Source organism: Mesoplodon densirostris, chromosome 9, assembly GCF_025265405.1.
Source record: "Mesoplodon densirostris isolate mMesDen1 chromosome 9, mMesDen1 primary haplotype, whole genome shotgun sequence".
In the NCBI taxonomy this organism is placed as follows: Eukaryota; Metazoa; Chordata; class Mammalia; order Artiodactyla; family Ziphiidae; genus Mesoplodon; species Mesoplodon densirostris.
The window spans coordinates 37782809-37795774 of NC_082669.1; the positions used below are offsets into that span (position 1 = coordinate 37782809).

General features: G+C 43.1%; 1 protein-coding gene across 1 annotated transcript in view; it reads right to left on the reverse strand.

Annotated features, from left to right (window-relative positions):
- Positions 1-12470, reverse strand: part of GPNMB (glycoprotein nmb) — a 30079-nt gene extending 17609 nt beyond the window's left edge. The window contains exons 1-3 of the mRNA XM_060108555.1: positions 12221-12470; positions 4453-4605; positions 1940-2083 (exon numbers count right to left, since the gene is read on the reverse strand). Of these exons, the coding sequence (XP_059964538.1) occupies positions 1940-2083; positions 4453-4605; positions 12221-12290 (367 nt within the window). The 5' untranslated portion in view covers positions 12291-12470. The remainder of the gene's footprint in view (positions 1-1939; positions 2084-4452; positions 4606-12220) is intronic.
- Between the last annotated feature and the right edge of the window lie 496 nt (positions 12471-12966).

The window sequence follows — 12966 nt, forward strand, 5'->3', positions numbered from 1 at the left end:
CATTTTCATATTTTTCATAACTCATTTAAATATGGTTGGACAACTAAAACCCTAATATTTGGAGTTCATCTAATGGTATCTTTACAACCTGTGCATTTTTCTGCCTACATGTTATATTTCAATGAGTTTTATATAAAGCAATTTTTCAGGAAATTTAGAGCTATCACTTAACATGTTTATCTTCATATTGGATCTCCAAATCACAAGCATATTCAAACCAAACTGAGCGATGCTGTAGCTTTTTACTTTGATACACTCTATCTGTATCTTTTTTCCCCTGATTCATTTGACATCATGACTCTCCTCTCCTAAAGATTTCAGCACACATCTCCAAAGAATAAGGACATTCTCCTATGTAACCACGTCATCGCCACGCCTACCACAGTCTAGTCAAGGGTCACATCATACATTTGGCTATTTTGTTTCTTCAAATGATTCAGCAAAAAAAAAGAAATATACCTAGAAATATAGATAGATAGATGATAGATACATAGATAGGTAGATAGATAGATAGATGGAAACAGGAAAAAAATGTTAAATTTGTTGAATCTCGAAGTACCTGCTTTCTACTTTTCTGTATGTTTTGGAAAACATCAGTTTTCCATTTTAAACAAGTCATGATCAATATTTTTTCATCTAGAACAATCCCCTCACCCTCTTGTTTTTTTTTATGTCACTGACATTGATGAAGAGCCTTTTTATTTATCAATCTACTACAGCCATTATTTTTTTTATTCTTAAATTGTCCCAAACATGGCCAGTAGGAGCCCCTCAAGCTGCCTTCTGTGTCCCTGTGACATGTCCCCATTACACCCTTGTTTTCTGGGACAACAAGATGTCCCTGGTTCACGTGGTACTTTCCCTGTCCTACACCTGGAATTAGTCATTTCTTCAAAAATTCTAGTTTCTTCTAGTGGTGATATATACTTTATATAACTTTTCATAAGTCACAAGGACTCTTTCATATAAAAGGGCTCAGAGGGTTAGATTGTCATTTGAAACATTCATAAGAATTAACTTTTTCAGAAGGAAAGAAAAAATGCTACAGACGATTATAAACAACACTTTTTAATTATCAAACTCTTTCTACACAGAATTCATTGTTTTCTTCATAGGAAGATGATGAATTAATAAGAAATAAACACATCAACTGCTTCACAGAAGTTCTAAGTAATAAAATCAGATCATAACTGCACTTATTAGCCTTGTTACTGACTGAGGAATCTCAGTAATTACCTGAGTTTTTAAGGCTGTACAGTTCTAACACGATAATCCCTCCTGATGGATTTGTAATCATTTGTGCTCTTTAACATGGGCAAAGAGCTTATCTGCTTTAACTAAGAGCAAAGCAAAACCAAAACAGACACATCTTAGCATTTGTGCTAGGCACACAATTTAAGGAATTCTTGTGAGCAGAAACCTATCTGATTAACAAAGATCTGACAAATTGACTATTCTTTGAGTAGCCAGAAGTCGTCCAAGTAATAAAACCAAAATCTGAGAATCAACAAGGTATTCTCTGTCCAATCAACTGGGCACTAAGAAAAGGCGAAGCCCAGGGACTTCCCTGGCGGTCCAGTGGTTAAGACTCCGAGCTCCCAATGCAGGGGGGCATGGGTTCGATGTCTGGTCAGGGAACTAAGATCCCACATGCAGCAAAAGGCTGCCAAAAAAAAAAAAAAAAGGCCAAGCCTGACAGTGTAGACCTGAGGAGAGTTCCAAGTAGCGGAGAGACACCAGTTGGACGAAATGGATTTGGCTGATGTTGATGGAGGGACATATTCACATTCCCTGTCATCCAACTTGAGGAGGGGGTGACAAGGGACAACTGCAGCATCTTGCATTTATAGAAGTACCTGTGAGCATTAAGGTTTATGAGGAGGGTCTCCAGTAGTTAGGAGAACTAGCATGTTCCTGTAATGTGACTAACATTCCTTACCATTTCTGCAGTTCTTCTCATAGACTATGTTGCCACTGGCATCTTCCTGTTGGCATCTGGGGAATACCAGGTTCACTGCGAATGTTATAGTTGAGCCCACCAGGGCTGGTCCATCACTGGTCAGAAGTGCCTGCACACGGCCTCCTAGGGCATAGAAAAGTGGAGCTCAATCAAACACCTCTTTTCCCTTTCACTGATAAACAAAAAAAGTAAAGTTAAATCTACAAATAAGGACCAGAGGATCCTTACGCCTCTTTACAAACTAGTTGCAGGATTCTTCACTTTTGCTGTCAGAGTACAATATTCCAGAAGACAAACTTAAAAAGTCAGACCAACTGAAGAATTCTCTAAGCACAGAAAGAACATTTCCTTAAAATAATTAAAAATCTATTTAATTGGATTGAGGAGACAGGTATTAAAGGTTTGCAACTTTCAATTTCAAAACCAATGACTGAAGGATTCATTGGCTTTTGATGTGAACAGAAAGATATTAACTTTCTGACAAACCACACTTTCGAGATGGTCAAAGTGCCCTGGAGTCTCAAAACTTCTGAAGATGACCATTCCCACATCAGTTACTTAAGTTTGAGGCCAAAACTGCTTGCTCTTCAAAATCTTCCAAGAGGCACCAATTGTAAATTTCTAAGGTGGTTTTACTGTGCGTGTGGTGGGGGAGAGGAGTTTAGAAAGTGATATTGTTGCGATAAAGGAAAGATTGCCAAATCCAGGTGCCTCCCACTTGGTAACTAGTGTACTGTCATTCATGGAAGCACCATGAGCCCTGTGATCTCAGAGTCTGCAATCTACAAAGCTAAATGAAATAAGAAATTACAGGGGCCTCCCTGGTGGCGCAGTGGTTGAGAGTCCGCCTGCCGATGCAGAGGATACGGGTTCGTGCCCCGATCTGGGAGGATCCCATATGCCGCGGAGCGGCTGGGCCCATGAGCCATGGCCGCTGGGCCTGCGCTCCGCAACGGGAGAGGCCACGACAGTGAGAGGCCCGCATACCGCAAAAAGAAAAAAAAAAAAAAAAGAAATTACAGCTGTTTGGCAGATGGGACCTAATCAAACTTACAAGCTTTTGCACAGCAAAGGAAACCATAAACAAAATTAGAAGACAGCCTGCGGAATGGGAGAAAATATTTGCAAACAATGTGACTGATAAGGGATTAATTTCCAGAATATACAAACAGCTCATACAACTCAACAACAAAAATCAAACAACCCAATAGGAAAATGGGCAGACCTAAATAGACATTTCTCCAAAGATGACATACAGATGGCCAATAGGAACATGAAAAGATGCTCAATATTGCTAATTATTAGAGAAATGCAAATCAAAACTACCATGAGGGGCTTCCCTGGTGGTGCAGTGGTTGAGAGTCCGCCTGCCGATGCAGGGGACACGGGTTCGTGCCCTGATCCGGGAAGATCCCACGTGCTGCGGAGCGGCTGGGCCCGTGAGCCATGGCCGCTGAGCATGAGCGTCCGGAGCCTGTGCTCCGCAACGGGAGAGGCCACAACAGCAAGAGGCCCGCGTACAGCGAAAAAAAAAAAAAAAAAAAAAAAAAAAAAAACTACCATGAGGTATCAACTCACACCAGTCAGAATGGACATCAACAAAAAGTCCAGAAATAATAAATGCTGGAGAGGGTGTGGAGGAAAGGGAACCCTCTTACACTGTTAGTGGGAATGTAAATTGGTACAGTTACTATGGAAAACAGTACGGAAGTTCCTCAAAAAACTAAAAATAGAATTACCACATGACCCAGCAATCCCACTCCTGGGACTATAGCCAGACAAAATTATAATTCAAAAAGATACATGAACCCCTATGTTCACAGCAGCACTGTTCACAGTAGCCAACACATGGAACAACCTAAATGTCCATCAACAGATGCATGGATAAAGAAGATGTAGTACATATATACAATAGACTATACTACTCAGCCATAAAAAAGAATGAAATAATGCCATTTGCAGCAACATGGATGGACCTACAGATTATCATACTAAGTGAAGTAAGTCAGAAGGAGAAAGACAAATACCATATGATAGCTCTTATGTGTGGAATTTAAAATATGACACGAACATATCTACGAAACAGAAAGAGACTCACAGACATATAGAACGGACTTGTTATTGCCAAGGGGGAGGAGAGGTGGGGAGGGATGGACTGGGAGTTTGGGGTCGGCAGATGCAAACTGTTACATATAGAATGGATAAACAACAAGGTCCTACTGTATAGCACAGGGAACTATAGAACTATATTCAATATCCTGAGATAAACCATAATGGAAAAGAATATTAGAAAAAAGAATGTGTGTCATCATATATATACATATGAACATATACAAATATATATATCAGAATCACTTGGCTGCAAGCAGAAATTAACACAGCATTGTAAATTAACTATACTTCAGTTAAAAAAATTGAATCACTATGTTGTACACTTGAAATTAAAAAAACAAAAGAAATTACAGTTGTTTTGGTTGAGTCTTTTGATTTACCTTTCCAAGAGTTTTTCCACCTCGAGTCTCCCCTCTTCCACACTGGATAGAGTTTTTCATTCCAGTCATTTTCATCTGATGACCAGCCATTTAACTGCCTGTGCTCCCGCATATAACCAGAAGGTCTTTCATTGCTCAGCACATCATGAACGCCTATAACAATATTTGAAAAAAAATTATGTTGTCTACCTCATCTCTCATTTAGCATTATCTAACAATGGTTAGAGCAACTTTTCACTTCATAAGATTGGAAAGCACATACATAATATTTCCAACATGTGAAGCAGATAGAAAGTGCTTTTTTAAAAAATGCATACTGGAAATACCTTGACTACAAGTACTCAGACCCTTTCTCTTTACGTACTTTAAGTGAATCAAGGAAAAATTTTTTTTTTTTTTTTTTTTTGCGGTATGCGGGCCTCTCACTTTTGTGGCCTCTCCCGTTGCGGAGCACAGGCTCCGGACGCGCAGGCTCAGCGGCCATAGCCCACGGGCCCAGCCGCTCCGCGGCATATGGGATCCTCCCGGACCGGGGCACGAACCCGTATCCCCTGCATCGGCAGGCGGACTCTCAACCACTGCGCCACCAGGGAGGCCCCAAGGAAAAATTTTGAATGTCAGTATTTCTTTGACATCATTTGGTTTCTCAGAACATGTCGTCTGAATATTTGGATTTGATACACTATCATTAGGAAAGACACTGATGCCAATGATCTTCAGAGCAGTTTTTCATCTTTTTCCATTCTGAATGGTTTACTTGGCTCAAGGAGTGCCAGGCTGAGGAATGCCTCCAAGGTTCCAGGAGACGTGTACCAGTACTGGAGGGCCCATTGCTGAACGAATGTTTTTATGGCCCAGCACATGGTCTGTCTTGGTGAACGTTCCATATACAGTTGTGTAGCTTGTGGGGTATTGTGTTTTTTTAATGTCACTTATGTCAAGCTGGTTGGTATTGTCTTTGGCAACTTCTCTGTTCCTGTTGATTTTCTGTGTGCTTGTTATTTCGTTACTGAAAGAGGAATGTTGAAATCTTCAACTATAATTATGGATGTGCCAATTTGCCAACTTTGTCTTTCAGTTGGCATTATTTGCTTTATGTATTTTGAAGCTCTATTTTAAATTGTTAAGTCCTCTTGATAAATTGACCCTTTTAACATTAGGAATTCACTTTTTTTTCTTTGGTAATATTCCTTGTTCTGAAGAATACTTTGATATTAGTGCTTAGTGTTTAACTGGTACATCTTTTTCCATCCTTTTATTTTTTTTTGCATATTAGAAAAATTTTTTTAATTAATTAATTAATATTTATTTTTGGCTGTCTTGGGTCTTCATTGCTGCACACGGGCTTTCTCTACTTGTGGCGAGTGGAGACTACTCTTCATTGTGGTGTGCAGGCTTCTCATTGTGGTGGCTTCTCTTGCTGCGAAGCACAGGCCCTAGGTACATGGGCTTCAGTAGTTGTGGCACACGGGCTCAGTAGTTGTGGCTCACGAGCTCTAGAGCACAGGCTCAGCAGTTGTGGTGCACCGGCTTAGTTGCTCTGTGGCATGTGGATCTTGCCAGACCAGGGATCAAATCCATGTACCCTCCATTGGCAGGAGGGTTCTTAACCACTGCGCCACCAGGGAAGTCCCCATCCTTTTACTTTTAACCTATAACTATTTTTATATTTGAAGTGGGTTTCTTGTAGACAGCATATTGTTGTTTTTTATTTTTTTATTTTTTTGTGTTTTACAAATTTTTCTTTTTTTCTTTTTTTTTTTTGCTTTTTTTATATTGTTGTTTTTTTAAAAAAACCTAGTCTAATAATTTTTACTCTTTATTTGGAGTGTTTAGGTAATTTACATTTAATGTAATTATCAATATTGTGGGATTTGTCTACTATATGTTTTCTATTTATCCATTCTGTTCTTTATTCCTTTTTTCTTCTTTTCTTATACTTATTGGGATTATTTTTGGATTCCATTTTATCTGCATTATTGGCTTATTAGCTATACCTTTGTTTTAGTGGTTGCTCCAGGGTTTATAGTATTCCAGTTCTTTTAAACTTCTTTCCAATCTTGATGTCTGTCTTTTTGCCTTTCCTGATAAGTCTGGTGGTCACATTGTCTGTCCTTTCTTTGAGGACTGTAGCAGACAGTTCCTGCCTGCACCTGTCCTCTTTCTCTTGTTGCAGAGTTTTTACCATAATGATTCAAAATTCTAGAGGATCACTTTCCTAGCTTTCCTTACAGTTTGGGCAGGAACTGATGATTAGGTCCTGGCCGACGGGAGCTGAGTGTAAATCTGCTGGAGGCTTCTGGGAAACATTTTTCTCCATCATTAAAAAAAATAATAATGAAGTGGAAAAAATCTCCATTTTTTCCTCCTGAGAATTGATTTTGGAGACAGTGGTGTAATGATGTGACGCCTGGGCTGTGACAGCCATAGTTAACCATGAGGGAAAAAATCTGAGGAAGCGGGCCAGCACACCAAGGGTGTCCGAACAGATGCATGAAAAGAAAGAGGCCTTGACGATGTTGTTGAGCTCTTCCTCCAGCCTTGTCTACCTTTGGGTGGATTGAGACAATAAATGTCTGACTCAACCTCTTTGAGTATCTGTTACTCACAGGCAAGAGCTCCACTGTCTATAACCCTTGCCAGCCCCGAATCATACACTGTTATCAACTGTTGTCTCATCTAGTCATATGGCCTTGCAGTTTGGTCTGGCTATGGACTCAGAGCCAGGAACACTGCCTTTTCTCTTACATTCTGAAAGAGGCCTCCTATGAGGGGTGGTATTTAGAAGGTACTCAGAGAAGCCGTACTGAATGGATGCCACTAGCCTCTGCCTTCTATTCCTCTTTGTTGGTAGGAGGAAGGGGAAGCATGTAATTCCCTTCTTATAATGGAGGCAGATGGAGTGGGAAGGAACATTGAGCTGGAAGTTACAGAACCCACTACGAAACAGGCTGTGGGATTTCAGGCCATGTTTCTTCTCTGGGCCTTCACATCAGGCAAAAAAACACATGTCCTGTGATACTGTGAGATAGTATCTGTTTTGAAAGAGGAACAAAGTGAGGGCAGGAAATCTATGTTTATCAATAAATGTTTATTATAATTGGAAATTCAGTTGAATGTTGAATCATGGAATGGTAGAATGTTCTATATAGAAAGAACTAAGAGTAGTTCGTTCAAATCCTTTCATTTATAGACGAAGAAATTCAGGCCTAGAGAAGTGATACGATTCACTCAGAGTTATCTGTAATCAAGTAGAAATGAAGACTGGCATCTTTGAGTCCCAGGATCAGTTTTTTCTACTCTTCCGACGTCTTCCTCTTCCTCAGATCCTGAGTGAATGTCGGTGTTTCCAGAAACATAATCCAAACACAGATTTCTCCTTTGATTTTAAATGTTAAAAGTCTGGGCTTCCCTGGTGGCTCAGTGGTTAAGAATCCACCTGCCAATGCAGGGGACACGGGTTTGAGCCCTGGTCCAGGAAGATATCACATGCTGCAGAGCAGCTAAGCCCGTGCGCCACAACTACTGAGCCTGTGCTCTAGAGCCCGTGTGCTGCATCTACTGAAGCCCCCGTGTTCTAGAGCCCGTGCTCCGCAACAAGAGAAGCCACCACAATGAGAAGCCTGGGCACTGCAACGAAGAGTAGTCCCCGCTCGCCGCAACTAGAGAAAGCCCGTGCACAGCAACAAAGACCCAGCACAGCCAATAAATAAATAAACAAATAAAAATAAATTTAAAAAATAAATGTCAAAAATCAAGGAAAAATACAAACTTAAAAGGCGAGTGACAAGGAATAGACGCATAGGCCCATAGAACAGACTCTAGAACCCAGAAATAGACTCACAGATATGCCCTACTGATTTTTGCAAATATAATCCAATGGAGAAAAGATAGCCTTTCAACACGTGGCACTGTAAAAAAGTAAAAAACATAGGCAAAATCTTCAGGTTCTAGGTAGGTAAGAATTCTTAGACTTAACACCAAAACCATAATCTATAACGGGAGAAATTGATAAGCTGGACCTCATTAAAATTAAAAAATTTTGCTCTGTGAAATACCATGTGAAGAGGGTAAAAAGGCACATTACAGGGAGAAAAATATTTGCAAACCACATTTCCAAAAAAGAAATAATATCTAGAACATATAAAGGATTTTCAAAACTCAGTGTTAAAAAATCAAATAATCCAGGTAAAAGACCTGACCAGACATTTCACAGATGAGGATGTACAGAAGACAAAGTAACACATGAAAAGATGTTCAATATCATTAGCCAGTGAGTAAACGCACATTAAAACCACAATGAGATATCACTGCATACCTATCAGAAAGACTAAAATTAAAAATACTGACATCAGGGGCTTCCCTGGTGGCTCAGTGGTTAGGAATCCGCCTGCCAATGCAGGGGCCATGGGTTCAAGCCCTGGTCCTGGAAGATCCCATATGCCACAGAGCAACTAAGCCCACGAGCCACAACTACTGAGCCCCTGCACCACAACTGCTGAAGCTCACGTGCCTAGAGCCTGTGCTCTGCAGCAAGAGAAGCCACCGCAATGAGAAGCCCGACCACCACAACGAAGAGTAGCCCCTGCTCGCCCCAACTAGAGAAAGCCCACACGCATCAACGAAGACCCGATGCAGCCAAAAGTAGAATAAATAAATTTATTTTAAAAAGTGACGTCAGATGTAGGTGAAGATGTAGAGAAACTGAATCACTCATACACTGCTGGTGGAAATGGTACTGTCATTCTGGAAAACAGTTTGGCAGTTTCTTGTAAAACTAAACATGCAATTACAATGCAACCAAGCAGTTGTACTCATGGGCATTTGTCCCAGAAAAATGGAAACTTATGTTCACATAAAAACCTGTACATTAATGTTCAGAGCAGCTTTACTCATAATAGCCCAAGCTGCAACAACCCAGAAATCTTTCATTGGGCGAATGGATAAACTGTGGTACATCCATGTAGTACGGTATACCACTCAGTGATAAAGAACTAGCTATTGATATACACAACCACCTCAATAAATTATGTTGAGTAAAAAAGAGCCAGTTCCCCTAACTTACATACTGTATGATTCCATTTCTCTAACATTCTTGAAGTTACAAAATTATAAAACTAAAGAATGGATTAGTGGTTGCCAGGGGCTGGGGGTTGGGTGGAGTGGGAAAGGGAAGTGGCTTTGGACCTTTGTGGTGATGTGACTGTTCTGTATTTTGACCATGTCAATGTCAGTATCTTGGTTGCCACATTGTACTACAACTTTGCAAGATGTTACCATTGGGAGAAACCCTGTAAAGGGTACATAGCGGGGACCTCTTTGTATTATTTCTTAAAAGTGCATGTGAATCTACAATAACCTCAAAATAAAAAGTTGAATTAAAAAATAGAATAAACAATCAAAAACCCCCAACAGTAAGACTTTAAAAAAGAAAGTGGGGAGGGGAATAGATGTGAAGGTAAATGGGGTCACACCCATCACCCCTGTGGCTGTTCCCTCTACCCTTCGGACGCCCTGCTCTACTAGCAGAGACATGGCGGCTTGGCCACTTGTGAGCTACTCCGTCAATAGCCTCCCCTTCCTCTTTTTACCACGGCTATGACTGGAAAATGGCAAGGAATCCCTTGGTGTCTTATATACTGCTAAATTCTACCCATCCTTATTTTTTGCGGCCAGGATATTTCGCCTTAAGGCAAGGTGAAGCCAGGCACAGCAGGTTTTGTTATGTGGTAATAGGTTGGGCCTCCTCTCAAACTACCAGCCAGCCTCAGGCTAACCTGCCTTAGCTGAGCAGAGCAAGGGGGTGCTGGTGGATGGGAGGCTAGAATTAGGTGCAGGGGCCTCCCACTGACCTGTCAGCTCTCTGTCCCTCCATCCCCCGGACCTCTGTGGTAGTCTGTCCTGGGGGCGGGGGGGACTTGGAGACAAGACAGTTGCCACCACGTACGACTGCTACTCCAGGCCCTTGGTAGCTGGTGTCACAAGAACCCTCTTACCCAGTTTTGCAAACAAAGAAGCGAAAGCTCAGGGGCGCTAAGTCACTCGTGGCAGGGAGGACAGTGGCTGCCACGAAAGCCTTCCTCGTCCTCGTATCCGCCGTGCGGTCCCTCCCCCTTGTCCGGGACAGGGGAACAGCGCCAGCCTGCCCGGCCTCCCCGGGCTGTTGCGAGGCCCTGTGCGGCCCAGACGAGTGACAAACCCCGGGCCGCCGCTCTCCGGCCCGGCCCCCCGCCGGCACAGCCCCTGCGTCTGGGCTCCCGGGTCAAAGTCGCGGCTCCTCTTCCTGCCCCGTCACCGGCCTCAGCGCTGGCGGCACAACTGGCCTCCCGACACTCTCCTCCCCTCCCCCCAGCCCAGGTCCCCATCCCGGAACCCCAGCACCGCGGGCTCCCGGCGCGCCCAGCGCCCGCTCCTCAGCGCCCCCTCCCCACCCCACCCCGAGCCTGCAGCGGCCCCCTCTCTTTCTACTCCACCCAGCCGCCGCCGCCGGGCATCGCACTCTGCAAGCACCTCTTCGCTGTAGGGCTTTTCTCTCCCGCTGGGAGGAGTGAGAGGAACGCGTGCACGTGTGTCCAGGATCCTCCTCTCTTCGATCTGGGCCCAGCAGGTGAAAAGCCGGACCTGGGCTCCTCGTGTGCTCACCCGTTGAAGAGTGGGAGGACCATCTGCTCCACAAAGGGGGCTGTGAGGACTAGCTGACTGATTTAAGTGAGGCGGCCAGCACAGTGAACACACATGGTGGGTCCCTTCTCAGCGCCTACCTCCCTCCCCTGGAGTCGTCTGGCAAAATCAGGACTTTTCCTCCAGGGAACATTGTCACTCTACTGGAGTGAGGTGGAGTGGACCTTCCGGGAGATGTCTAATTCACTCCCTTCTCCCACTCCACTGGAGGATAGGGGCTGCCATGACCGCCCATCCCCTGGACTGGACAAGTGGGCCGCCGGTGAGCTCAGTGGTTCGCAGCTCTGGCTTCCGTTCCAGTCACAAGAGGAGATTTTGAAACAAGGATGCTCCAACCCCACCTCCAAAGATTCTGATCTCACTGATCTGGGCATCAGCATTGTTAAAAATGCAGCCTCTACTCTAACTAGAAAAGAGACCCAGGGCTTTAGCTCTTTTCTCAGTATCCTCACTACAGTGGCAGCAAACTCCTGCAGGTCTGTGAAAACCTATCAGCAGGATTTTTTTTTTTTTTTTTTTTGTCAAGCGGCTTGTGGGATCTTAGTTCCCTGACCAGGGATCAAAGCTGGGCCCTTCTGCAGTGAAAGCATAGAGTCCAAACCACTGGATCACCAGGGAATTCCCTCAGCAGGATTGACGATAGCTTCTGGGTTGGGATTATTAGAAAGTCTGATTCCAGATTTTGGGCCCCATTTCATCTGAGGCTCTTTCCTGTTAGATGGCAACGAAACAAAATTTAGTGGGTAGCGTTGCTGTGGTCTCAAGCCAGAGACTGTGCCTTTCACCACCACCCCCCACTCTCTCCCAATGTCTCTAAGAAAGTGGGTGGCAATTTTGATAGAAAAAAGCTCCACAGCAGAGGGGCTGCATGTCTTTCACTTCAGGAGCCTGGAGCAAAGAATGGGGACTGAACACATTCTGCCGTACTTTCAACATCCCCGGTGGTTTTCAGAAGAAGAAAACAAGTGAGCGTGAATGCTTCCTGAAGTCCAACTTTGGGCTCAAGCAAAGTTACTTCAGACAAACCCATCACTTCAGACAACAGCCAGAGAATGGATTAAAAATACAGAAATTGACAGTTACTCACGTTTCGCAGCATCAAGTGGCAGTCTTGCAGCCAGAAGCAGAAATCCCAGGAAACAGTAGAGACATTCCATGCTGAATTCTCACAGATCCAGGCAATCAAGGTTTAACTTGTAACTCCTCTGGCTCCATCCACTAAGAACAACGGTGTTCTTCTGGTTTTTGCTGTGCTCCACTCCTTATTTTAATTAAATATGGGCCTCGGGGCAGATCATGTGATGGTATTAAGAAGCACTGCTTGATCTGGTCTCTGGAGTTCAACCACTCATGTGCTTCTGACTCACTTGCTCTTAGTATCTATTTATTCACTTTTCAGACGCACACCATTTCAGTGTTGTTATTCCATATTTCTACTTAAAGGGACTTACTTTCCTATGGGCCCTGTTTTGATAGCCTTCCCCAAATAAAATTTCTATCTCCAACCTCACTGATTTTTAAAAATTTTTGAAATATGTTTTATTACCTTATATTTTGAATTAGATTCTGTTCATTCATTCTGTTTGTTTCTTTTTTTGGACTTTTGAATTTTATTTTATTTTTTATACAGCAGGTTCTTATTAGTCATCAATTTTTAAAAAAATTTACTTATTTTTGGCTGTGTTGGGTCTTCGTTTCTGTGCGAGGGCTTTCTCTAGTTGTGGCAAGCGGGGGCCACTCTTCATCGCGGTGCGCGGGCCTCTCACTATCGCAGCCTCTGTTGTTGTGGAGCACAGGCTCCAGACGCACAGGCTCAGTAGTTGTGGCTCACGG